This window comes from Vulpes lagopus, chromosome 3 (assembly GCF_018345385.1).
Source record: "Vulpes lagopus strain Blue_001 chromosome 3, ASM1834538v1, whole genome shotgun sequence".
Taxonomy (NCBI): domain Eukaryota; kingdom Metazoa; phylum Chordata; class Mammalia; order Carnivora; family Canidae; genus Vulpes; species Vulpes lagopus.
This window is the reverse complement of record NC_054826.1, coordinates 125,459,429-125,486,140: the sequence shown is the minus strand read 5'-3', so window position 1 is coordinate 125,486,140 and position 26,712 is coordinate 125,459,429. Positions and strand designations below refer to the sequence as shown.

The window sequence follows — 26,712 nt, the reverse complement described above, 5'->3', positions numbered from 1 at the left end:
TAGCCTGCTCAAGTTGCTATGACAAATACCATACACTGGGCGGCTTATAAACATCTCTTTCCACAGCCCTGGTGGCTCGGCGGTTTAGGGCCGCGTTCAGCCCAGGGGGTGATCCTGGAGCCCTGGGATTGAGTCCCGCATCGGGCTCCCTGCATGGAGCCTGCTTCTCCCTCTGCCTGTGTCTCTGCCTCTCTCTGTGTGTCTCTCATGAATGGATAAATAAAATCTTTTTTTTTTTTTTTTTTTTTATCTCACAGTTCGGGAGGCTCGAAGTCCAAAATCAAGGTGCCAACAAATTTAATTTTTGGTGAGGGCCCACTTATTGGCTTGTAGACAGCTGCCAGCTTGCTGTGCATTCACATGACCTCTTTTGTGCGTGTGGAGAGGGTGGTCTCCTGTCTCTTCCTCTTGTGAAAGCACTAATCCTATCATGAGGGGACCACCCTCACAACCTCAGGAAAAACTAATTAAACCAAAGGCCCCACCTCCTCATACTAGCACATGATGGGGGAGGGCAGAGAGCAGAGCGTTAGGGCTCCCACATAGGAATCTTGCGGGGACACATTCAGTTCATAATGTGCATCTCTTTGAGGACCTGCCGAGAGCTTACAGTACCTCCCTCATCACTCATCCCAAAAGATCTGCTGAGCAGTGTAATATGCAGTCATGGGGGGTGGGGGGAGAAGGGGCTGCCAGACATTTCCTGAAGACCCTTCCTGGCCACAGGTTTTTAACCTCAGATACAGGGTGGCAGGCCACAGATCGCTGGGGCTATGATGACCTGGAGAAGGCAGGCCCAGGAGGGGACCAGGGGTTCTCATCTCTAGCATCTCGTTGCCCTAGAAGGGCGTTGGCAAGGGCTGCTGGCTCACCCTCTTAAAAAGAAATCAGAAATCTGAAGTTGTTTATATCCTGACTTTTAAAATGCTGGTAACTAACTAAAACTCTATTAAGTAATGGTGCAGACTAAACCACTTCCGGGGCAGCCCCGGTGGCGCAGCGGTTTGGCACCGCCTGCAGCCTGGGGTGTGATCCTGGAGACCCAGGATCGAGTCCCACATCGGGCTCCCTGCATGGAGCCTGCGTCTCCCTCTCCCTCTGCCTGTGTCTCTGCCTCTATGAATAAATAAAATCTTTAAAAAAATAAAAAAATAAACCACTTCCGTTCAAAACATGGTCCAGACACCCAGTCTCGGCTTCACCTGGGAGCTTATTAGAAAGTCAGGGTCCCGTACCCGACCCCAGGGCCAGAATCTTCATTTTAACAGGATCTCCAAGTGACTCGTGTGCACCATAAAGTGAGAAGCCCTGGATTAAACAAACAGATCAGGGAGCTGGAAGTGCTTTGGGCTGCTTGTCTATGACCCCAGATCCAGGTGAAGTAACCCCACCTGTTAAGACCTAGGCACATCCCAGGATGCCTGGGTGGCACAGTGATTGAGTGTCTGTCTTTGGCTCAGGGTGTGATCCCCAGATCCCAGGACTGAGTCCCACATCGGGCTTCCTGCATGGAGCCTACTTCTCCCTCTGCCTGTGTTGTGTCTCGACCTCTCTCTGTGTCTATCATGAATAAATAAAATAAAATCTAAAAAAAAAAAAAAAAAAAGATCTATGCACATCCAGAAATCCACAATTCAGGCTTTAGGTGCCACCCGGGGGGCTCCTTTTATTACACTGATTTATTCAAGTGATAGAAAAAAATTCTCTCTGCAGCAGGATGCCAAAATAGAAAGCTTGTAAACATGATTTCATCCTCTATCTCTTCCAAGGAGCGTTCCATGATAGGAAATAAAATTCTAATTGGCAAATTCTGTGATGAAGTCTGTAGAAAAGGGTCCCGTGACGTGGCCATCGTCTCTTTAGTCCATCCCTGTCCAATGGGGCTGGCCGGACCTTGCCCCGGTCATGGCACGGTCCTGGTTGAGTTCCATCGCTAGCAGCCCCAGCCTCAGGAGGCTGGAGTCTCTCTGGCAGCGGAGCAGGCCCTCGGGGGACAGGCCTCATAGGCAGCAGACACAGGCAGGCAGGGAAGGAGGCAGTCTCTCTCTGGGGAGCACTGCGTTGCTGGGGTTGCACGTGTCACGGCAGGCAACCAGGTGAGGGCCCCGGGCCACGTGAGGGGTAGAGGCACAGGTGCTATCAGAAGCTTGGCTTGGTACCACGGCTGAGATCACCCAGACAGATGGTCAGTGGCCTTGAAATTCCCCTTGCAGAAATCACGACCGTGTCAAAAACAGCCTTCAGAGCAGGCCATGATGGGCAGCTGGCAGCTTCAGTCTTTAAAGGGGTTGTGGGCATCAGCCGGCTGTTCCTTCTCTGCAGCCAGGAGCTCCCCATTCATTTCCTGCAGTGGGTGGTAAACATAGGCTCCGTCCAGGTGCCGGCTTCGCTCTGCTCTTGAGCCAAGGAGCAAGGACACGTTTGCCACCATGCTGATCAGCAGAAGGAAAACCAGGCCCAGGGTGAGGGCCAGCCAGCTGGTCCTGTGTGCAGAAGAGAAAGCCTAAAGAGGGGGTTTTGGGGAAGTGCTGGAAGGATTTCCCTTTCTTCCCTCTGCCAGAACAGAGGCAGAGTCAGGGGCCTCCAGGGAAAACACAAAGACTGTCCAGGAGCAAAGTGGACCTGGCAGGGCCATGTTTGGGGAGCAGGAGTGATGGTCACCACGTGGGATGGCAGACCAGCCCTGCCACATCTCTTGACATTTCAAGAGAAACCACGAAAAAAATTTTCACATGACTGTTACCGATTTTCAGATGTTGCTACATCTATCTTAAATTTTTTAAATTATGCAGGCCAAATAAAATACAGTTGGGGATCTTATGATGACGCCACAAGAGGTATAAGTTTGCATCCTGTGCTCCAGGGCATGTTGATCACAATTGTTGGTCTCTGTTCCAGAAACCTCAAGGCAGAAATAGCAGAGAGAACTGCACCCCCTCCTCCCTCCTGTGGAGCTGGCGGGGTCCTTCAATAATCCTGTTTTCCTTCTCCATGTGACACTCTGGCTGAAGCCCTCAACGCAAAAGCAGACACAAGCACATTGTTGGGAAGCATGCTCGTCAGCCCCTCCGGGCTCCGCTTCCCTGGCCAGGAGCTGTCAATAGGTTCCCGGTCTGCCCCGGGGAGGAGGGGCTCACAGTCTCACACTCAAAGAGACTGAACTTAAGACTGGGAGCAGAGTGCTCCTGGGAGCCACTGCCACTGCTCTGGGTGCATTCTCAAAGTACGTTTCCAGGGGTTTTCTTCACATGTGGTGCTGGGCCTTTGGAGCCTCACCCCAGGGTCACAAGTCAAGACCTCCAGGAGGGACCTGGGATCTGCGTTAGTAATGAGACTGTCCCCTAGGATGCCAGGAGCTTTTCATTCATACCCACATCTGATTGCCACCTTCAACGAGGGTGGGGCTGGGCTGGTACCCAGGGTTGGGCCATGAGGTGAGAACCACAAGAAAAGAAGTTCTCAAAGCGAGGTCCCCATATGGGCAGCATCAGCACCACCTGGGGTAGCACTGGCAATGCAGATTCTCAGGCTCCAGCCCAGCTCTACTGAAGCAGAAACTCTAGAGCTGGAACCCGGCAGTCTCTTTCCAGTACACCCTCCCAGAGGTCAAGTTGGAGACCAACTCACCAGAAAACAGAGCTAAAGAGCACAAGGAGCACACAGAGGTACTTGAGAAATGACGTGAGCTCCTTGGGACACTTCTGTGCCAGCTACTGAGAAAATAAGTCCTGAGTCTTATGTCCAGGGAAAGGAACCCGATGCCCTGCCCTCTGGACTCCCACTGGGGTGGAGACCAGGGTCCTTCTCACCATCTCCCAGGATGACTTTGGTGACTGTGAGCATCAGCTGTCACTCTTTCTGCTCTTACATTGGGAGAAATGTCACCTGGGTGCCCCTCTGCCACCCCCTGGCCTTGCCTAGTCCCTGAGCAGAGGCCATACCTCACAGGTGGAGGGAGGGGGGATTGCTCCCATCCCCGCCCCAAGTCCCACTGAATCTCCTACCCAGTAAGAAGGGAGAGTTCTCCTGGTCTCAGGGTGGTCTGGGATGGCCGGAGACATTGCTTCACTGTAAGACACCACAGAGAAAAAAAAAAAAAAAAAAACAAAACACCACAGAGAGGCTGACATGCAGGGAGAAGAGTGTGCCCTCCTCCTGCTCCTGCCCCTGGGGGTTCGGGAGAAGCCATACCTTGGGAGAGGATGCTGTTAAGGGCTGGCGCCTGGGCCAGGCTGCAGTTACCAGTCTGGGGGTCACAGGGACACTGGTGCTCACACTCGCAAGGCCTCTGACAGCCTGGCCCGTGCCAGCCGAGGGGACACTCTGTGGAGGGGAGGCAGATGTGGAGGTCTCAGTGGCAGGGCCTCACTCTGCACTGACAGGATGTGCCCCAGGTGTGTGCAGAGCTGGGCTGAAGCACAAGTGCCCCTGGGGACCCCTCAGGCTAGACCCCAGAGGTGCCCCTGGGTGGTGCTTCCTCCTGGCAGACATGGGGCCCACCTAGCGTACCCTGCTCACAGGTGTCTCCAGTGAAGCCGGAAGTACAAGTGCAAGTCCCCCGGACTGGGTCACAGGCAGCTCCATTCTGACACCGGCACTTCATGGCGCAGTCCTCCCCGAAGGAGCCATTGCTGCAAGCTAGCAGGGGAAAGAGGTGTCTTCTCAACATGCAGCCCGGCCCCTCCTAGGCTAGGGCCAACAGGACTGAAAACACATCAGTCACCCCAAGTGGCCCTGCAGGTTCACGCATTCTTCCAACAGAAGGTTATGGCAGGCCCTGAGGCTCTGCCCTCCTGCAGCTTCCTGTCCAGATGGGCAGGTGGCCGGTGAGCCACAGAACAGACGTGGATGTACAAGTGCAGGAGGGATGTGAGCAAGTGGGCAGCAGCAGCAGACTCCTGGATGGGGTGGAGCAGGCAGGGCCCTGAGGACAGGGCCTTTACGCTGCGGTGTGGAGGAGCAGAGCTGTCAGTGAGTCCGGGAGCAGCAGGAGCACCTGGGCAGGTCAGGCTGAGGGGCTCATTTCTCTCACTTATTAAAGAAAAAAAAAAAAAATCCTGAAGGATTTGAAACTCTGGATGGTTGCAGTGGGTTGAAATGTGTCTCTTCAAAAAGTTATGTCCTAATTCTTGGAATCTGAACATGACTATGTTTGGACACAGAGTCTTTGCAAATACAATTAAGATCCTAAGAGATAAAAGCGTCCTGGGTTTAGAGTGGGCCCTAAATCCAATGACCTGGGCAACGTGTAAGGGAACGGAGAGACACGGGGGAAGGCTGTGTGAGGACGGAGACTGGAGTGACGTAGCCACAAGGCCAGGGAGCCTGGAGCCACCTGGAGTTGGAAGGGGCAGGAAGGAGCCTCCCCTAGACCCTTCAGAGGGAGTGTGGGCCCTCCCAAGTGCAGACACCTTGATTTTGCAGTTTGGGCCTCCTGAACTGTGAAAGAATAAATTTCTGTTGTTTTAAGTCATGCAGTCTGGGGAATTTGTTGTGGCTGCTGCAGAACACTGATGCAGTGATTCACAGTCAGGTGAGAGCAAGAAACAGGAGATAAAGGGAGGGAGATAAAGGCAGCTGCCCCGCTCCCCCTCTCCCCATGCAGCCTGGGGTGGGGAGGCAGCTGGCCTGGTGGCTTTTACCTTCACTGCAGTTGGACCCCGTCCATCCAGCTTCACAGCGGCAGCCAGCTGCCAAGACAAGACCGAGACGGCCAGGTGAGGGCCCAGGCGGGGCTGGGGCCATGAGAGCTGGGAGCCCCAGTTACAGCTGCCTCCCCAGAGACCCCACTCACTCTCTGTGCAAAGCCCATGCTGGCTGCAGTTGGAGGGGCCGCAGTCCAGCTTGTTGCAGGCAGCGCCTTGCCAGAAGTGCCCTGTGCACTGGCAGCGCCCCTCCACACAGGTCCCATGGCCGCTGCAGTCAGGCGGCTGGCAGTGGGGCTCGTGCACACACACCACAGTTGACACGCGGCGTGGACAGCGCCACATGTTGTCCTGGCTGCAGGGGGACATGGTGTGTGAAGAGAGGCCAAGGCTCTGGCCATCCCCAGCTAACGCCCCCTTCCCCTGTCCTATAGCCCCGGAGGACTGCTGCTCTCCACTGCCCCTTCTCCAGCCTTTTACAGGTTCTTCTCACCCTGACAATCTCTTCCAACCACAGGGCCTTTACCCATGCTGTTCTCACAGCCCAGAAGGTTCTCCTGGCCCAGCCTTGCCACCTCTTCCACCTTCAGGTCTCAGGTTCCATTATGCTCTGACCTATCAACCCCCTTTCATTGGTGTGGGTGGTACTGCTACACTACATAGAACCAACACTCCTCCTTTAATTAGTGAGAGGCAGGGATCTTGGCTCTTCTTGCTCACTGCTGAATCCTCAAGCCTGGCACACAGTAGGTGCTCAACATTTAAACGAGACAGCTGAGGACCGGCTGGGATTTCGACCTCAAGAATGGGGCTCTGGCATGCTTACCAGTGATCTGACGGGTAACTGGCCAAGGTCCCGTTGAGCACGAAGGTGGCAGAGCCCCCCCCATCCAGATTGATGGCGTTGACCACGTCCTGTTTCAGCAAGAACTCAGCCATCTCCCACAGGTTAATGCTGTAGCACAAGAGCATTAATGCTGACTATGTCCAACCCCCATTTCCACTTTAACTGGTCTTACTTTCCGTGGTGGACAGTATTACGCCACCCACCGTGGCAGACAAATTTCTAAATGAGCTTCCCCCCAAAATGTTCCGTCCTCACCTTCGGAAGCTGTGAATATAATGAAAGATCACTCCCATGACTGTGTTTAAATGGCTCAACTGTTTGCAAGTGGGGAGACACTGTCCTGGGTTATCGGGGTGGGCCCGATGGAGTCACAAGAGCTCTTACAAGCAGACCTTTCCCTGGCTGCTGGCAGAATGTGAAGTGAGAGACTGGAAATGCAAAGGGGATGAAGGGACTGGACATGTTTGCTGGCTTGGCGATGGGGGCAGGTAACACGCATGGGAAGGAATGTGGGCAGCCTGAAGGAGCTGAGGGTCTCCCGGCCAACGACCAGCAAGGAAACACAGACTTTAGTCCTAACAACCACAAAGAAGCGCCTTCTGCCAACAACCCGAAGTTGCGGAGAAGAGGATTCTTTTACGAAGCTCCAGAGTAGAGTCCTGCCTGGTAAACGGCTTGATTTCGTGCACGGGATACCTGGAACACGGAGGGCCCAGGAGAGCCCCCCAGATTTCCGACCTATAGAACTGTGATTAACGAATGGGTGCTGTTCGTGCTTGTCTGTCACACAGCAATAGCAAACTAACACACTCTTCACAGAAAAAAAACTGTGGCTCAGGGAAGTTAAGTGACTTATCTGTGGCCACAGAGCTAGCAAATGGCAGAGCTGCGACCGTAACAGAGCTCTTCTCCTGCTAACTTTGTAATTACTTCCTATCTGGGGCTCAGGAGAGCAGAGGCCAAAAGTTGGAGAGAATGAGAGGAAGCGTGTAGAGGACAAGGAGTTCTCAGAAGTGAGAGAGACCTAGGGACCCTTTTGGGTGGGAAGGCAGAGGACAGATAGACAATGAACATCCCCAGGGAACAGGTGGGAGTCCAAAGGGCTCTTAGGTAGGACCGGGACTTAGGCCTGGCAAAGGGGTCTTCTTTGTCTCCTCTTATGTATTCAGCTGTCCGTGGGCTGAAGTTCTTCAAAGCAGGACTCAGCCCAGGCCTGGCATTCCCAGTTCCTGGCACTCACCCCCGTTGCTCCGTCTGCCCGTCTGCGTGGAAGAGCACCAGCTGCCCTTTCCGGTCATGTCCCACAGCTGTCCTGGCTGACATCACATTCACAAATTTGCTAAAGGAACCTAAAAGAGAAGAAGCCTGGCTGATCACCTGGCTCTGTGGGAAGCTTCCTGGGCTCTGCCTATTTTTGGCCAGTCCAATGCCACTCTCCACCTCCTGGTCCACGCCATCCAGCGTCTTGCTTAGACATGTCGTCCTGCCTCCTCTCTGCCCCGTCCCACTCAGCCTCCCCACAGTAGCCAGATGGCCCCCCTTAGGTGTAAATTAAGTGACATCAGCCTCCTGAAGAAAACTCTCTAATGGTTTCCACTGTTCTCAGCACAAAATCCAAGGCCCACCATGGCCACCCTCATCGGCTTCTCCTACCTCATCTCCAGGGGCTCTTCTCTCACTACCCTGTAGCCACTTTCTGCTTTAGGGCTCCTACACCTTCTGTTCCCTCGGGTTGGGACTGTGCTTCTCCTCAGCTCCTCCTGTGGTGTGCTCTTTCCAATCTAGGGCACCTCCTCAGTGAGACCTCTCTGACTGCCCAGTCTAAAGCAGCCATTTCCACATCAGGGCCATAGTATCCCTTCCCATCCCAGTATTCCACATCCCAGTGGTTCTCAAACTGAATTACCCAAAAGATTTGTTAAAACATACAGGTTTGGGCCTTACCCTCAGGGATTCGGGATTCTATTCACAGTTCCTTTCCTCTACCTATTCCCTCTCCCCCAACTTTTTCTTTCTTAGCACTTACCACTTCCAGCAAATTACATACCCATTCTCTCTTAGGTATTCCCTGAGAGCAAGGACCTTATTTGCTATAATTCCCATGGGTCCCCTGTACCTAAATTAGTACTTGCTCAAAGACTTAAGAACAGCTTTCCCCACCAGCCCATCGATCTTGGTTCTCATCGAGACTATGCCACACCCAGCCCCCAGACCTGTCTCCTGTGTCTCATCGCACTCAGCCGCCTGGCTGTCGTTGATGTACACACTTCCATTGCGGATCAACCACACGACCCCACTCAGCAGCTGCACAAATGGATTCTCAGTGTCCAGCACCTCTTCTTCAGACAAGTACCTGGACAAAGAAAAGGCATGACATTCACTTACCAGCAGGGACATTTGCAGGTAGTAGGGCTCCCTCCTACCTCCCCCTCCTCAGGTTGGCTGCTTGATTCCTCTTGGTGTCCCAGGAACTATCCTGATCCTGAGTGTAGCCTTTGTAAACAGTCTATGCATCCCAGTTAATACCTTATCTAATTTATTATTTTTTAAGATTTTATTTATTTATTCACGACAGACACACAGAGAGAGGCAGAGACATAGGCAGAAGGAGAAGCAGGCTCCATCGGGGGAGCCCGATGTGGGACTCCATCCCAGGGATCATGCTCTGAGCCAAAGGCAGATGCTCAACCGCTGAGCCACCTAGGTACTTTTACCTCATCTAATTTAAACCACGAAGGACACCTGGGTGGCTCAGTGGTTCAGTGCCTGCCTTAGGCCCGGGGCATGATCCTGGGGTCCCGGGATGGAGTTCTGCATCGGGCTCCCTGCATGGGACCTGCTTCTCCCTCTGCCTGTGTCTCTGTGTCTCTCTCTGTGTCTCTCATGAATAAATAAATAAAATCTTTTTAAAAAGTAATTTAAACCACGATTCTCAACAGATTTCAAGTTCATCATTGGCCCTCAACCTCCTAGGCCATCACTCTAGCCAAACTACCACCTGAGGCCTGCAGACTTTTTTTTTTTTTAACATTTTATTTATTTACTTATGAGAGAGAGAGAGAGAGAGAGAGAGAGAGAGAGAGGCAGAGACACAGGCAGAGGGAGAAGCAGGCTCCCTGCAAGGAGCCCGACACAGGACTTGATCTGGATCTCGGGCCTCCAGGATCACACTCCGGGGCGAAAGCCAGTGCTAAACCGCTGAGCCACCCAGGCTGCCCTTGCTGACGAGTCTTAATTGGTCTCCTTGCTTCTACTTTGGTCCCTCCAACCTAGTCTCCAGCCAGGAATAGAGCATGCTGTTTTGTTTGTTTGTTTGTTTTTTAAAGATTTTACCCATGTATTTCAGAAAGAGAGCACAAGTGGGAGGAGGGGTAGAGGGAGAGGGACCAGCAGACTCCCCATTGAGCAAGGAGACAGACATGTGGCTTGATCCCCGGACTCTGAGATCATGACCTGAGCCTGAAGGAAGGTAGTCACTTAACCCACTGAACCACCCAGGAGCCCCTAGGGCATGTTTTTAAATAACCAGTCAGTCCTGCCATCCTCGGATACTCTGCTCCTTCCACCCCTCATACACACACACCCACCCACACACACACACACACACACACACACACAAAACCCCTATGCACCTCTGAGCCTTAGCATTTGCCGTTCCTTCTGACCGTAGTGCTCCTTGTCCAGTTCTGACCTTGGCTAAACTTGCGACTAATGTTCAGTCTCATCCCAGAGTTCACCTTCTCAGGCCTTTCCTGTTGACCCTCACTGCACTTACATTGGTTCACCCTGTTCCTTGCTTCTTTACTTGTATTTAATCTAGATTTATCATTATTTTCCCTGCCTTTTATTTACTCGTCCAAGTAACGAGAGAGAGAGAGAGAGAGAGAGCTCCGTGAAGACAAGGGCTGTCTGCGTGTTCACCGCGCTGCATGTTCACGCACTGCGAGCGCTCAGCGACACCGGGAGTTGACCGAGCGCTGGAAAAGTATTACTCCCCTCAGTCTGCAGAATGGAAACGGAGGCCCAGCTTCGTTAGGCACCTTGAGCCCAGCACCACGGCTACAACCCCAATCTCAGGTCCTCCGCCCTCGACAGTCACGAGGCTCCCGGCCTCCTCACCCGGTGACCAGGGTCCCGTCGCGGCGAATCCCGAACTGCGCGTTCTGCAGCCCCCCGGAGCTGCTCACCCGGCGCCCGTCGCTCACCACGTTCCCCAGGCACTCGCCCGTCTCCATGCGGAAGAAGCCGCCGTTCTGGGCGACTCTGCAGCCGGCGGCCCGCGCCGTCTCCTCCACGGTGGCGCGGCGCCTGGAAGCGCAGCCCCCGGACCCACCGGGCTCCAGCACCGAGAAGGTGCGCAGGGGCTCTGCCGCCCGCGTCAGGTGGCCGGGTACCGCGCGGCTCCCGAAGTGCGAAACGAAGGTGCGCACCGCCGGACCGCGAGCGCCGGGGGCCGCCGGGGCGGGGGGCCAGCTCTCGTGCTCGCGGCTGCCCGCGCGCACCCTTGAGCAGTCCCGGGCGAGGCGCGCGCGCGCCCGGGAGTAGGGCAGCAGCAGGTCGTCGTCGCGGGAGGCCCTGCGGGGATAGGGCGGGCGTGAGCTCGGAGGACTGTGTCCCCCTCCCCCGAAGCCAGGCTCACCCCTGGAGACCTTTACTCACCCCGAGCCGAGGCTGCTGGCCGCCTCCTGGAGGAAGCCGAGCAGCGCAAGGAGGAAAAGCCAGCGACCCATGGAGGCCGCCATGTTGGAACCGGGCCTCGGATCACGTGGCACCGCCCCGCGTGACTCAAGCTCTTAGTAGCACCCCGGCCGAACTCGGGCTCCTTTGGATATCGCGAGATCTTGTCCTATAATTTACTATGGATCTTTTCTTTCTTTTCTTCTTTTCTTTTCTTTTCTTTTCTTTTCTTTTCTTTTCTTTTCTTTTCTTTTCTTTTCTTTTCTTTTCTTTTCTTTTCTTTTCTTTTCTTTTCTTTTTTCTTTTCTTTTCTTTCTTTTCTTTTTTCTTTTCTTCTCTTTTTTTCTTTTCTTTCTTTTTTTTTAATTTCTGAAAGTTCATGGAGCTGGGGTGGTGCTGAGAGCTTTTCCTGCATATGTAATTTCAAACCTATCGCACGTTCCAAGAATAATGGCAAAGGACTCTCAAATATCTTCTTCCTGCCCTTACTAGTTGTTAATTTTTGTCCTATTTAGTTGATCATTTCAACTTCATTCGCATGGTCTCCCCCCCCCCCACCAATTGCAACCGAGATGCAGGCATCCGGATCCTTCCCGTAGTACTGGGTGTCTCTTTTAGGAACGAGGACACCTTCCTGCATAACCACAGGCTAAGTAAAAGCAGGACGTTTTACGTTGATGGAGTTTATTAATTGATCCACAGCTCGCACTCAAATTTGCGAATTTTTTTTTCTCTTTAAAGATTTTATTTATTTATTCATGAGAGACACAGGCAGAGGGAGAAGCAGGCTCCCTGCAGGGAGCCCCATGTGGGACTTGATCCTGTGACCCGGGGTCACGACCTGGGCCCAAGGGAGGCGCTCAACCACTGGGCCACCTGGGTGCCCCAAATTTGTCAGTTTTCTGTATAATGTCCTTTTGAGCTATTTTTCCCACATCCAGGGTCTAACCCAGGAGTTGCTTTTTTTTTTTGTCCTGCCTTTTTGGTCTTACTGATTCTGGAACAGTTTCTCAGCCTTGGTCTCTCTCTCTCTCTCTCTTTTTTAAGATTTTATTTATTTATTCATGAGACACACACACACACACAGAGAGAGAGAGAGAGAGAGAGAGAGAGGGACAAACAGGCTCCATGCAGGGAGCCAGACGTGGGACTTGATCCCAGGTCTCCAGGATCAGGCCCCGGGCCCAAGGTGTGCTAAACCACTGAGCCACCGGGGCTGCCCTCAGCCTTGATCTCTTAGGACCTTTGATGTAGTTTTGAACATAGGTGAGGTTTGGAGCCGATGGCCAAGAAAAGAGTCTTGAGATGTCTTTGGTGCAAAAACGGTGGCTTTATTAAAGCATAAGGACAGGACCCCTGGGCAGAAAGAGGTGCTGCACTGGGGTTGTGAGGAATGACTGATTACATACTTAGGAGCTGGGGAGGTAAGGACAAAGGGAGGTGTCTAAAAGGACTTTCAGGGGCACCTGGGTGGCTCTGTGGTTGAGTGTCTGCCTTTGGCTCAGATCGTGATCCTGGGATCGGGTCCCACATCGGGCTCCCCGCAGGGAGGCTGCTTCTCTCTCTGCCTGCCTCTCTGCCACTCTCTGTGTGTCTCTCATGAATAAGTAAATAAAATCTTTAAATTAATTAATTGATTTTTTAAAAAGGACTTTCATCTGCTAAAGGAGACTTTTGGGATACTGGAGACCTGGCTGTTGTCAAGCTAAGGTTGTCTTTCCCTGTAGCAAAGCTTTAACATTGAGACAGTTGGGAGTTTCCTGAAATAAGGTCACGCTTTTCCCTCCTGGAGTCAGGTGGTTGCAGGGTGTCAATTTGTGCTTTGTCCTCAGCTTGCCTTCTGCTTCCTCATCATATTGATGTAAAGGAATTATGTATTTTTAATCTTTACATCCAGGCTCCCAAAAGTCTTTAGCAAACAAGCCCAGACCTGCCACCAGCTTCCCTGCCCCCGGGAGTCCTCTCTTCTCTATGTCAATGGGGAGACGTAGGCACAGGCGGTCTCCTCCCAACTTTGTCACTCCTTTGCCAAACACGTAACAAGCACATAATATCTAAGCACGTAAGTGCCATGGAAATTCCCCATTTGCTGAGCAGCCTATAACCTTAATTAAACAAGGAGGCCATCTAGATCGATGTGACTTTATGGCATGGCTGCTGTTAAAAAAACAAAATGCAACTGAGTAAAGATCAAATTGACTTTATTTGATGACTCAAGGATTAGGCAGCCTCTGATCTAGCAAATAGGAAGGAACTCTGAAGAACTGTACAAAATGAAACCCTTTTAATAGGCAGAAAGGGAATGAGACAAAGAATGGGTTGTTTCAAGCAAAGTCACCTTCCTTTGAGGGAAGGGCTGGGGCCCACCATGCAGATGACTTCCGGGAGCTCCAGAATGACTGGTTAAAGGTGTCACTACTGGAAGAGGCTGAAACTGTAGTTAAATCAAGTATTAAGCCTTGGTTGGCTGACATGGGACTTGGCATATGTTACTCCGTTTTACGCCTGTTGTCTCTCTTTTTTGTTTTTTAAAAAACTAATCTCTGCACACAATATGGGACTCCAACTCGTGACCCCGAGATCAAGAGTTGCATGCTCTACAACTAAGCCAGTCAGGCACCTCTCTCTCTCTTTACAGACTTTATTTATTTATTCATTCATGAGAGACAGAGAGAGAGGCAGAGTCACAGGCAGAGGGAGAAGCAGGCTCCACTGAACCCCTCAACCACTGAGCCACCCAGGGATCCCCCCACTTTTTTTTTTTTTAACTTATGATAGTCAGAGAGAGAGAGAGAGAGAGGCAGAGAGACATAGGCAGAGGGAGAAGCAGGCTCCATGCACCGGGAACCTGACGTGGGATTTGATCCTAGGTCTCCAGGATCGCACCCTGGGCCAAAGGCAGGCGCTAAACCGCTGCGCCACCCAGGGATCCCCACTTATTTTAACACTGCCTACAAGGGTAGCCTGGGTGGCTCAGTGGTTTAGCGCCACCTTCAGTCCAGGGTGTGATCCTGGAGACCCAGGATCAAGTCCCGCGTCAGGCTTCCTGCATGGAGCCTGTTTCTCCCTCTGCCTCTGTCTCTGCCTCTCTCTCATAAATAAATAAAATCTTTGGGGGGAAAAAAAACACTGCCTACAAAAGCAAACCAAGATGGGCATTAACTTGATGTAATGAGGACTGGGTGTTATATGCAAATGATACATCACTGAATTCTACTCCTTGGTGTAGTTTTGGAATATAGGTGAGGTTGGTGGGATGAGATCTGGAGCTGACGACCCAGAAAGAATTCTTGAAACGTCTCTGGTGCAAAATCGTGGTTTTATTAAAGTGTAGGGACAGGACTCTTTAGCAGTAAGAGTTGCTGGCTGCCCCGGGGTTGAGGAATGCCTGATTGTATACTTGGGAGTTGGGGGAGATAAGAAAAAGTAAGGTTTCAAAGGATTTTCATATGTTAAAGAGGACCTACAAGATACTGGAAGCTTGGGGATCCCTGTGTGGCGCAGCGGTTTAGCGCCTGCCTTTGGCCCAGGGCACGATCCTGAGACTCGGGATCGAATCCCACATCGGGCTCCCGGTGCATGGAGCCTGCTTCTCCCTCTGCCTGTGTCTCTGCCATTCTCTCTCTCTCTCTGTGACTAAAATAAATTAAAAAAAAAAAAGATACTGGAAGCCATGCAATTTGTCAAGCTGAGGTTATTTTGCCTTCTAGCAAAGCATTAACATTAAGATAGTTGTGGGGACAGTGGTTGAGTGTCTGCCTTTGGCCCAGGGCATGATTCCAGAGTCCCACATCTGGGTTCCTGCATGGAGCCTGCCTCTCTCTCTCTCTGTCTCTTATGAATAAATAAATACAATCTTTAAAAACAAAACAAAACATTAGGATAGTTGGGAGCTTCCTGAAGGAACACTATATTCTGCCCACTTCAAGTATCTGTCAATGGGCTGCAAGTTGTAAGGACATTTAATTGTATCTACTTTTCCTTCTGGAAGCTATGTTATTGATAAAAATGCTTGGGGCACCCAGGAGTGCCTGAGGAATGTCACACATATCCCACCTAGGAGGTGTGGGAGGGCTACCAAGTATCACCAGCTTGTGCAGCTGGCCTTACGTTCCCTCATCATTTCCCCCCTGAATTTTGACCCTTAAATCTTCCTGAAACTAATAATACAGTATATGTTAACTAAATTGAATTTAAATAAAGAATTAAGAAAAAAAGAAGCCTAAGACTGTAAAAGCCTAAGCCTGTAAATGCCTCAAGGATATGAAATCAAAATGCTAACAGTTTTGCAATTGCAAACAGCTTCAACAGCAATTGCAAACAGCTTTAACTAACAGCCAACAGGCATTAAGCTATAGGCAATCAATTTCCTTTCTTCGCTTTCCTACTTTCTCAGTAGAGGTCTTTCCCCTGGCTCCTGTCCACTTCAATTTGGTACTCCCCGATTCAAATCAATTTTTGCTCAAATAAGCTCTTAACATTTTTGATATGTCCCAGTGTATCTTTTTTTTTTTTTTAAAGAATTTATTTATTCATGAGAGATACAGAGAGAAGCAGAGACACAGGCAGAGGGAGCAGCAGGCTCCATGCAGGGAGCCCGATGTGGCACTCGATCCTGGGTCTCCAGGATCAGGCCCTGGGCTGAAGGCGGCGCCAAACCTCTGAGCCACCCGGCTGCCCCCCCGCAGTGTATCTTTTTAAGCCCAAACCCACAGTTCTAGCCATGCCAGGTGACTAACTGAGGGCTTTCTCCTCTGCTCACATTTACCCTTCATTAGGTATCTTTGTCTTCTATCAGCTTCCTCATCTGGGTTCCACAGTCACTTGTGGATTCAACAGATTGAGCTCCTCCTATGTGCTAGATGCTGATCAAACAGACCAGTCCTGTCCTTGTGAAGACAGACACCAAACAACTCAAATGTGGTGGGAAGAAGCAGGACCTAGAAAGAACTGGGAGTGGCAGGGAAGGCCTCTCTAAACCCATTTAGGCTGAGACATAAGGGATAGGAGGACAGCTGTGGAGGGAGCATCAGGGACCAGAGCCTCGCAGGCGGTGGGCCTGATAGATCCTTGAGCTGGTGAGGAGCAGAGCGTGGGGAGAGGCCAAGATGGGAGATCTGGAAAATTCATTTGGATTTCAGCCAAAGTGGAAATGAAGCCACTGGAAGGTCTTGGTTTTTGTTCAATGGTTTTATTGAGGTATAATCTACATACCATAAGATTTACCTGTCTTAAGTGTACAAATCAATGATTTTTAGTACTACAATACAGAGATATCTCAGCATACATTCGTCCACTTCTAGGACATTTCTGTCACCCTCAAAAGTTCTGTTATATGGCTCTGATGTAGTTGTGGAATAGAAGTGAGGTTTGGCGGGATGAGGTCTGGAGCCGACCACCAAGAAGAAAGGATTATCGAGAGGTCTTTGGTGCAAAATGGTCATTTTATTAAAGCACAGAGACCCTTGGGCAGGAAGAGCTGCTGGCTGCCCTGGGTTGCGAGGGGTGAGGGGTGGCTGATTATGTACTTGGGAGTTGGGGGAGGTAAGGAAAATGAAGGTTTCAAAAGGGTTTTCATCTGTTAAAGAAGACTCACAGGATACTGGAGGCCTTGTGATTGTCATATTGTCAGGTTGAGGTTATTTTGCCTTCTAGCAAAGCATTAACATTAAGATAATTGGGAGATTCCTGGAGGAACTTTACACTCACTCTGCCTGTTTTAAGTATCTGTCAATGGGCTGCAGGTTATAAGAAAGTTAAATCCTATCTGCATTTCCTTCTGGAAGCTTCCTTGCTTTGTTCTTGTAAATTACTAAGACATTTGTAAACTGAGGGAGGCTCGGGTCTTGGGGGACTGCGATCTCCATCAGTTAACTATTTGTATTCCCTTTCCTTAGCTTTAGGGCAGCCAGAAGCTGCTGAGTAACGTCACACACTTTGGGGTGGGGGTGGGGGTGGGGGGTAGTTTGCAAGGTTTCAGCTTGTGCATTGTCCTCAGCTATACTTCTGTTCCGTCATCAGCTCCATTTATATCAAATGTCTGGAAAAGGCAAATCTGGAAGTGATGTGGGGAACAAAGGCAGAATGAACTGTAGATAAAATTAAATATCCCTAGGGGCAGCCTGGGTGGCTCAGCCGTTTAGCGCCGCCTTCAGCCCAGGGCCTGATCCTGGAGACCTGGGATCCAGTCCCAAGTCGGGCTCCCTGCATGGGGCCTGCTTCTCCCTTTGCCTGTGTCTCTGCCTCTCTCTCTCTCTCTTTCATAAATAAATAAAAAATCTTAAAAAAAAATTAAATGTCCCTATAACCTGCAGCCCATTGACCAGGACCTAGGCAGGCAGAGGATAAGTTCCTCCAGGAAGTTCCCAACTGTCTTCATGTTAATACCTTGCTACAATTAGGAGTCTCTCACATCCCGTCACCCTCTCTGATATTTCCCACTCATTTTCTCTCCTTTCCTCTTTATTCCCTTTCACTATTTTTTATATTCCCCAAATGAATGAGACGATATAATGTTTGTCCTTCTCCGATTGATTTATTTCACTCAGCACAATACCCTCCAGTTCCATCCACGTGGAAGCAAATGGTGGGTATTTGTCGTTTCTAATGGCTGAGTAATATTCCATTGTATACATAAACTATATCTTCTTTATCCATTCGTCTTTCGATGGACACCAAGTCCCCTTCCACAGTTTGGCTATTGTGGATGTTGGACCCTGGCTCACGGGTGCCAACGTGTCCCGGCGGACGCCCCAGAGACTCAGACCCCAGACAGGCAGATGCAATTAGCAAGAGGGTTTATTGAACGTTTGCGCAAACGGGCTCTCCGCCTCCGAGGAGGAAAAGAGCCCCGATTAGCAATTACAGGTATTTTTTAAAAGGCACAAGGAAAGAAACCGCCTAAAGACAAAAGAACCGCGGGAGTCGCATAGCATCCAGGTTGATTTCACAGAGGGTCAACATGAACCTATTCAGGGACATTCCAATCAGGGTGTGGGGGGGAAATGGTTTTCTTATTGTAAACAGAATGCTTTTAGTTGCTAAAATTTCAGGAAGGCGCCTGGATGTGCTGCCTCTGGATTAGGGCTGGCCCTACTTACAAGGGGGGGGGGGGGATGTTTCTTCAGTGGACATTGCTGCTATAAACATTGGGGTGCAGGTATCCTGCCATTTCACTGTATCTCTATCTTTGGGGTAAATCCCCAGTAGCGCAACTGCTGGGTCGTAGGGTAGCTCTATTTTTAACTTATTGAGGAACCTCCACACAGTTTTCCAGAGTGGCTGCACAATTTCACATTCCCACCAACAGTGCAAGAGGGTTCCCCTTTCTCCACATCCTCTCCAACATTTGTTGTTTCCTATCTTGTTAATTTTCACCATTCTCTCTGGTGTGAGGTGGCACTTGATGGGATGAGCACTGGGTGTTATGCCATATGTTGGCAAATTGAACTCCAATTTAAAAATACACACAAGGGCAGCCCCGGTGGCGCAGGGGTTTAGCGCCGCCTGCAGCCCAGGGCGTGATCCTGGAGACCCTAGATCGAGTCCCATGTCAGGCTCTCTGCATGGAGCCTGCTTCTCCCTCTGCCTGTGTCTCTGTCTCTCTCTCTGCATCTCTATGAATAAATAAATTAAAAATCTTTTAAAAAAATTAAAAATACACACAAAAATAATAAAATAAAAGAATTTTCCATGGGTTTTCAATGATTTCAAATATACATATTTAATAATATATATTATTTCAAATATATATATATATCTCAAACAAATGAAATTATGATCGCTGAAGACTTGTTAGTATTTTTTGTGAAGCTAATGCACCTTATGCCTTTCTGAGGAGTAGTTCCTAATAATATTATCTGTTTTTACTAAGAAAACTGATCTGTTTCTTCATTTTTAATGCAGGTATCTTTCTTCCTAATAAAGTATGCTTTTAATTTAATTTAAAAAAAAGAAATACCTTGCTACATGTGGGACCCAGGAAATTTAACAAAAATCTCCTACCCCTGGACAAGCAGAGCAGGACTAACTCCATTTTGTGCTGCACCCGCCTCCTCCTGTATGACCCCCACATGACCTGCTTATTACTTATGGCGCTCCGCCACCCTAGTCAAGCCGCTGAGCACACCCTTATTGGAAATTGGCTCATAAAAATGTAACCCCACCTTGTGCCCGCCAATTCTGACCAGAGTGATAGGCCAGTTCAAATGGTCACTATAGGGTAAATTGTGATTCAGTTGGCCACCTGCGTGCGGACCCACACAACTGTGCAACTTTCTATGTGTGTTACAATCCCCATTGGCCACTGGCCCCTACGCCTCTTAGCCTTGGGGTCCAAGTCCCTGCTCCGCTGCGTCGGGTACACTTAGACCCAAGCTCGAGCTTGTAAATAAACCCTCGTGTGTTTGCAATTGGTGTAGGCTCCTTGGTGGTTTCTCGGATTTGCAATCTTGGGCACAACACTGCAGAGAAAAACAACCTGTTGGACCCTGGCTCACGGGTGCCAACGTGTCCCAGTGGACGCCCCAGAGACTCAGACCCCAGACAGGCAGATGCAATTAGCAAGAGGGTTTATTGGACGTTCCGGCAAACGGGCTCTCCGCCTCCGAGGAGGAGGAAGAGAGCCCCGATTAGCAATTACAGGTATCTTTTAAAGGCAAAAGAAAAAAACCCGCTTAAAGACAAAAGAACCGCGGGAGTCGCATAGCATTCAGGTTATGGATTTCTCAGGTCAACATGAACCTATTCAGGGACATTCCAATCAGGGAGTGGGGGGAAATGGTTTTCTTATCACAAACAGAATGCTTTTTGTTGCTAAAACTTCAGGAAGGCACCTGGATGGGCTGCCTCTGGATTAGGGCTGATCCTATTTACAGGGGGGAGTTTCTTCATTCCCTCCTCTTTGTTTGGGCTGATTTTAACCTTAAAATCTTAGGGAACATTTATTTTTTCAGTTTGGAGGGCCCGACATTGTTGAGTTAATACCAGAGCTTGGGTAATAGACAATCTTTCTCGGACTAACTGGAGCAGGCGGTTGAGGATGCAGGGGCCGAAAGTTAGCAGCAGGAGCAGGATAACTAGAGGGCCCATAATGGTAGAGATTAGGGTGGTCATCCAGGGAGACTGGTTAAACCAGCTTTCAAACCAGCCCTGCTGGGCCTCCCGGTCCCTTTGTCTTTTATTTAGCCTATCCCTGAGTTTGGCCATGGAGTCCCTGATGACTCCAGAACGGCCTGCATAGAAACAGCATTCTTCTCCTAGGGCCGCACACAGTCCTCCCTCTTTCAGGAATAGTAAATCCAAGCCTCTCCCGTTTTGAAGTACTACTTCTGAAAGTGAGGTGAGGGACTGTTTTAACTTAGAAAGGACTGCTCTAGTGCCTGTAGATCCTCATCTACAGCTGCCTGGAGTTCTATATAACGTCGTGAGCCCTGGATCAGAGCAGCTGCGCCAGTACCCACCCCAGTAGCGACCCCTAGTCCCAACATAATGGCTAGGGTTAGGGAGACAGGTTCGCGCCGAAAACGGGTGGGATGTTCATCATACTGATTTTCTAGAGTTTCAGCAGGGTGATAGAACACCCTGGGTATGATCTGCACCATGACACAGAAGTCGTTTGAGCTATTTAGAACCTTAGCTGACACACAGGGGGTGAGGCCTTTGTTGCATGCCCACCAAGTTCCTGGCTGGGGCACCAGGTAAGAGTCAGTCCCTAAAATCGGGGCGGTAGTATTGCAGAGTTCCTGGTAACCCCGGGTGAGTATAGTTAGTCTTGACAGTGATGTAATCCCAGGAGGAGGAGGGCCTCCCATCCTGTGTCTCCCGTAGTCTCGCACCCCCAATTTTTACAATAGAAGTGTTCCCCCCCTCCACAGGTGGGATTTAGCCTGCGATCTCTGTGGTACTCGGGACAGACATAAAAGGGAAGAGTGCTTAGCATGGCCCTTCTGTCAGGCGTGCCACATCCTCCCCATGGGTCTAATCCCAGTCGCCCTGGGGGGCTTTCTCGGTTGGGGGCCCTAGAGGTGTCAAAGTATCCCTCTAGGTCCCATGGGCTGGGGGCCCTTATGGTTAGCTTACATAAGTCAGGATATAGGTTAGGCCACCAGGTTCCCACGGGAGCAGTCTTAGTTATGGACCAGACCTCGTCACCCCCAGACGTTAGTACCTGCCAGGTTAACCTTTTGGGGGCATGAGGGTTACCTTTGGCGGGGGTGAAGAGCGCTAGGAGAGGTAGGAATATAACAACTCTCATTGAACAATTTTTGAAAGTCTTATCTTGAGTCAGTTTTGGGTGCAGTGGAGCTTCCATTGGAGTGGCTCGCCCGGTCCGTCCTGGCTGGCGTCAGCGGTGCTCGTTGATGGGGCGCGCTTGACGTGTGAGGCGTGGACCCAAGCAGCAATACCGTCTACTTTTAGGGCGGTTGGGGTGGTTAGTAGTACAGTGTATGGGCCCTTCCAGCGGGGCTCAAGGGTCCTGGACTGATGTCTCCTGAGGTAGACGGAGTCACCGATCTGGAACAGGTTGTGTCTCCGGGGCGGTAAACAGCTGCAAGGGGTTTCCAGATCTGGCGCTGGATAATCTGGAGCGCCTTTAGCCTGTCCTGTAAACCGGGAGTGTTAGCAAGAGGGTCAATAGCAGAATCTAGTAAGTCCGTTACTGGTGGGGGACCTCCATAGAGAATCTCGTAAGGAGTTAGCCCATAGCGCGCGGGAGTGTTCCGGACTCGGAACAGAACCATAGGGAGGAGTTGGACCCAGTCTCTAGTGCCAGTCTCCAATGTCAATTTGGTTAGGGTCTCTTTAATTGTTCTATTTATTCTTTCTACCTGCCCTGAGCTCTGGGGTCTGTATGCGCAATGTAATTTTTAATTTATCCCCAGTAATCTGGTCACCAACTGACTTACCTGGGAGACGAAGGCGGGGCCGTTGTCCGACCCTATTACCTTGGGCAGTCCAAACCAGGGGAAAATTTCTTCTAGGATTTTCTTTCTTTCTTTTTTTTTTTTTTTTTTTTAAATTTATGATAGTCACAGAGAGAGAGAGAGAGAGAGAGGCAGAGACACAGGCTGAGGAAGAAGCAGGCTCCATGCACCGGGAGCCTGATGTGGGATTCGATCCCGGGTCTCCAGGATTGCGCCCTGGGCCAAAGGCAGGCGCCAAACCGTTGCGCCACCCAGGGATCCCTCTTCTAGGATTTTCTTGACAACCACCTGGGCAGTTTCTTGTTTGGTGGGGAAGGCTTCTGTCCATCCTCCTGTGGGCCTAGTGCAGCGGCTCGTGCTGTTTCATCGGCCATCCTGTTCCCCTCTGCTACTGGGTCGTTGCCTCGCTGATGCCCCGGACAGTGAATTATCTACCACGGCCGCCCCGGCTTTACGTTCACCATTTCGTAGAAAGCTACTCCCCTCGGTGTACCAGGTTGCTTCAGCATCTGGCAAAGGCTGGTCCGTCAAGTCCCCTCTGGTGCCATGGACCTTGGCTAGGATCTGGTGGCAATCATGCATTACCAGGGAGGGGGACTCGGTTTCTGGAAGCAAGGTGGCTGGGTTTAGGGATGTAACCGTTCTGAACCATATCCGCTCGGAATTCAGTAACATGGCCTGATAATGGGTGACCCGAGCGTTTGAGAGCCATCGATCAGGGGGCTGGCGGATGACTGTCTCTATGGCATGGGGGGAGGTGGCCACCACAGTGAGGGGTTGGCTGAAGGCCAATTTATCTGAATCTTTTACCAGGACTGCCACAGCCGCTATTATTCGGAGACATGGGGGCCATCCTGCAGCTGTCTAATTTTTTGTAAAGTATGCCACGGGCCTTTTCCAGGGTCCCAGTTTCTGAGTTAGGACCCCTTTTGGCTATTCCTCAGCGTTCATCAGCAAATAGCGCAAATGGCTTTGTTACATCTGGGAGGCTCAGGGCAGGGGCGGTCAATAAGGCCCTTTTTATTTTGTCAAAAGCCAATTGTTGCTCCTTTCCCCAGTGGTAGGGGGTGTTGGATTTCGTGAGAGGATATAGGGGAGCCGCCAGCTCTGCAAACCCGGGTACCCAGAGGCGGCAGAACCCGGCACTGCCGAGGAACTCTTGTAGCCCTCTGGCATTAGTGGGTGCTGGGATCAGGGCTACAGCCTTTTTGCAGCCCTCTGTCAGCCACCTCTGGCCTCCTTCCAGGAGATATCCCAGATAGGTCACTCGTCTCTGGCCTATTTGGGCCTTTTTGGCGGAGGCCCTATACCCCAGTCCTCCCAGTCTCTTGAGCAGGGCCCCCGTACCTTTTACACAATCCTGTTCTGTCTTAGCCGCTATGAGCAAATCATCCACGTACTGCAGGAGAACGAGGTCCGGATGGCCAACTCCGAATTCTGCCAAGTCCTGATGCAAGGCTTCGTTGAACAAGGTGGGGGAGTTTTTGAATCCCTGTGGTAGCCTTGTCCAAGTGAGTTGTCCTGAGAATCCCGTCTCAGGATCTTTCCATTTAAAGGCAAAAATAGGCTGGCTTTGAGAGCTTAACTTTAGGCAAAAGAATGCATCTTTTAGATAGAGGTCAAGGGTCCTTCTGCCTCAGTTAAAACTGAATGTTGAGCTCCCGTAGCAACCAGGAAGGTCACTGGTTGACCCCCCCACTTTAAGGGTTATCTGAGGCTCGGGGGGGGGGGGGGCTCCTGGCCCTGACACCCCTAATCTTCATCCTCTAGGGATAGAACGGGAATGGGCTTCTTCTTAGGTCCCTGCGTTTGGCCCTTTTTTTGGACAATCTTTAACCCAATGTCCTTTTTCCTTGCAGTAGGCACACTGGTCTCATTCAACCCGTGGTTTTCTTTTGTCTCCCAGGTCCTTACTCTGTCCTGACTTACTCTGCCCTGAGCCCTGTACTATGGTGGCCAGTATCCCAGTCAGTTCTTTATTGCGTTTCCTCTCTCTCTCTCTCTTTAAGTATACATACGGTAGCCTTCCATTAATCTTTCCAGAAAACCTGCCGGCGTCTCATCTTTTCCCTGCACTATAGCACGTACCTTTGCCAAATTGGTGGGGCGTCGCCCTGCCCCTTTGAGACCCGCTAGGAGTACCTGGCGATAGAGACGGAGCTGCTCCCTACCAGCAGCAGTGTCATAGTCCCAGGTCGGGCGAACCAAGGGGAAAACATCTTCGATTTCATTAGGCAACTGGGTTGGCCTCCCATCTGCCCCGGGGACGTTTTTCTGTAGACGCGCTGTCTCTCCTCCGTGGTGAGGAGAGTCTGCAGGAGCTGATCAGGGTGCCCATTGGGTCCTGGCTGAAAGACCGGGGCCTTCACCTGCAAGATAATATCAATATTAAAAGTTCCATTCCTGGGCCACCCGACGTTGAGAGTTGGCCACTCTGAGGAGCAGAAGGTGACCCATTTTCATCTTCTGACTTCGACCGAAAGATTGTGTGCCAGGCCGGCGACTTCTTTCCAGTGATCTAGAGTGAGGCTTAAAGGGGTGGTTACAGTTTGCCCCGCGGGTGTAGAAAAGAGGTGAGCGGTGAGGAAGAGGACAGGAAAGGAAGAAAGACACAGAACAAACAGATGCACACAGATGACAGGGCCGGCGCAGCAGATTCAGATGGGAGCGGTCGCCGACAACAACCCTCCCTGAAGAGGAGGGAGTGCCGGGCTCCCTCCCTCTTCCAGACCACTCCGGAGTACAACTCCGGAGCGGGACCAGAAAGACACAGAACGAACAGACGCACACGAATGACAGGACTGGCGCGGCAGATTCAGATGGGAGCGGTCCCGAACAACGACCCTCCCCGAAGAGGAGGGAGTGCCGGGGCTCCGTTCCTCTTCCAGACCACTCCGGAGTCCGACTCCGGAGGGGGACCAGGGGTCTCAGGGCCCGTCTGCCTCCCCCGCTGGTCCAAATACAGAGTACAGCGTCCTGCAGGCACAATACAGACCCGGCACAATAAAGACCCGGCCAGTCAGACAAACGGACGAGACAGATACGACATTTAGCGAGCTCGGTCTTACCTCCTACCGGTTTTAGGATTGAGCCTGGGGCGTCTCGGATCCCGGACGAGCCCCCAAATGTTGGACCCTGGCTCACGGGTGCCAACGTGTCCCGGTGGACGCCCCAGAGACTCAGACCCCAGACAGGCAGATGCAATTAGCAAGAGGGTTTATTGGACGTTTGCGCAAACGGGCTCTCCATCTCCGAGGAGGAAGAGAGCCCCGATTAGCAATTACAGGTATCTTTTAAAGGCAAAAGAAAAAAACCCACTTAAAGACAAAAGAACCGCGGGAGTCGCATAGCATTCAGGTTATCGATTTCTCAGGTCAACAGGAACCTATTCAGGGGCATTCCGATCAGGGAGTGGGGGGAAATGGTTTTCTTATCACAAACAGAATGCTTTTTGTTGCTAAAACTTCAGGAAGGCACCTGGATGGGCTGCCTCTGGATTAGGGCTGATCCAACTTAGGGGGATTTTTTTTTTTTTTTTTGCAGTAAAATTTTCTTTTTGTTGAGCTTTCTTTCTATATATAGTCATGGCAGTAAAACATGAAATACCCAATACAAAAAAGGAAGTACATTTTCAGTACAGCCAAGGAAAGGAACAATGGATTAGTGTCTTCAAACCTTAGTTTGACAATACCAGTACCTGTGCTCTGTGGGTCTACTTAGCATATGAAAATCCTCCTGGAACTTCCCCTGTCTTTACTTCCCCCAACCTGAAAGTATATAATGAGCTGCTCCTCACAATCTGGGAACAGCAGGCCGCAAGCAGCAGTAGCTCTTTCTGTCCATGGGTCCTGTCACTGTGCTTTCATAATAAAACCACCTTTTTGCACCAAAGACATCTCAATAATTCTTTTTTTTAAAAAGATTTTATTTATTCATGAGAAATAATTTATTCATTCTGTCATATGAGAGAGAGAGAGAGAGAGGCAGAGACACAGGCAGAGGGAGAAGCAGGCTCCATGCAGGGAGCCCGATGTAGGACTCATCCCGGGACCCCAGAATCAGGCTCTGGGCTGAAGGTGGCGCCAAACCGCTGAGCCACCCAGGATGCCCTCAATTCTTTCTTGTCCGTTGGCTCAGGACCTCATCTACATTCTGAAACTACATCACTATCAGTTTATTGGTTGAGGGAAAAAATACCACGTCCAAGCAGTGCACCCAGTTCTCCATCACAAGTACAAACTGCTTGATTATAACTGTTTCTTCTTATTTTTATAAGTGTTCCAATGTGGGGCTCAAACTCACAACTCCAAGATCAAGAGTTGCATGCTCTTCTGACTGAGTCATCCAGACACCCTCTTATAATTTTCTTTTTAAAATTAATTTTTTAGGGACGCCTGGGTGGCTCAGGGGTTGGGGGCCTGCCTTTAGCCCAGGGCATGATCCTGGGGTCCCAAGGTCAAGTCCCATATGGGGCTCCCTGCACGTAGCCTGCTTCTCCCTCTGCCTATGTCTCTGTCTCTCTCTGTGTGTGTCTCTCATGAATAAATAAATAAAAATCTTTAAAAAATAAAATTAATTTTTAAAAATATTTATTTGACAGAGGGAGAGAGAGAGAGAG

At 50.6% G+C, this 26,712-nt stretch overlaps 1 protein-coding gene across 1 annotated transcript; it reads right to left on the bottom strand.

The window, feature by feature from the left end:
• Positions 1 to 1,633: 1,633 nt before the first annotated feature.
• NAGPA (N-acetylglucosamine-1-phosphodiester alpha-N-acetylglucosaminidase) lies at positions 1,634 to 11,265 on the bottom strand. The gene is made up of 11 exons (XM_041750811.1): positions 11,152 to 11,265; positions 10,612 to 11,067; positions 8,706 to 8,845; positions 7,733 to 7,841; positions 6,472 to 6,600; positions 5,795 to 6,000; positions 5,643 to 5,690; positions 4,510 to 4,638; positions 4,192 to 4,323; positions 4,005 to 4,068; positions 1,634 to 2,483 (listed from the first exon to the last, which is right to left on the bottom strand). Exons 1-11 carry the CDS (start codon positions 11,232 to 11,234, stop codon positions 2,273 to 2,275), a joined length of 1,707 nt encoding a protein of 568 aa, XP_041606745.1. The 5' UTR covers positions 11,235 to 11,265; the 3' UTR covers positions 1,634 to 2,272.
• Positions 11,266 to 26,712: the final 15,447 nt, after the last annotated feature.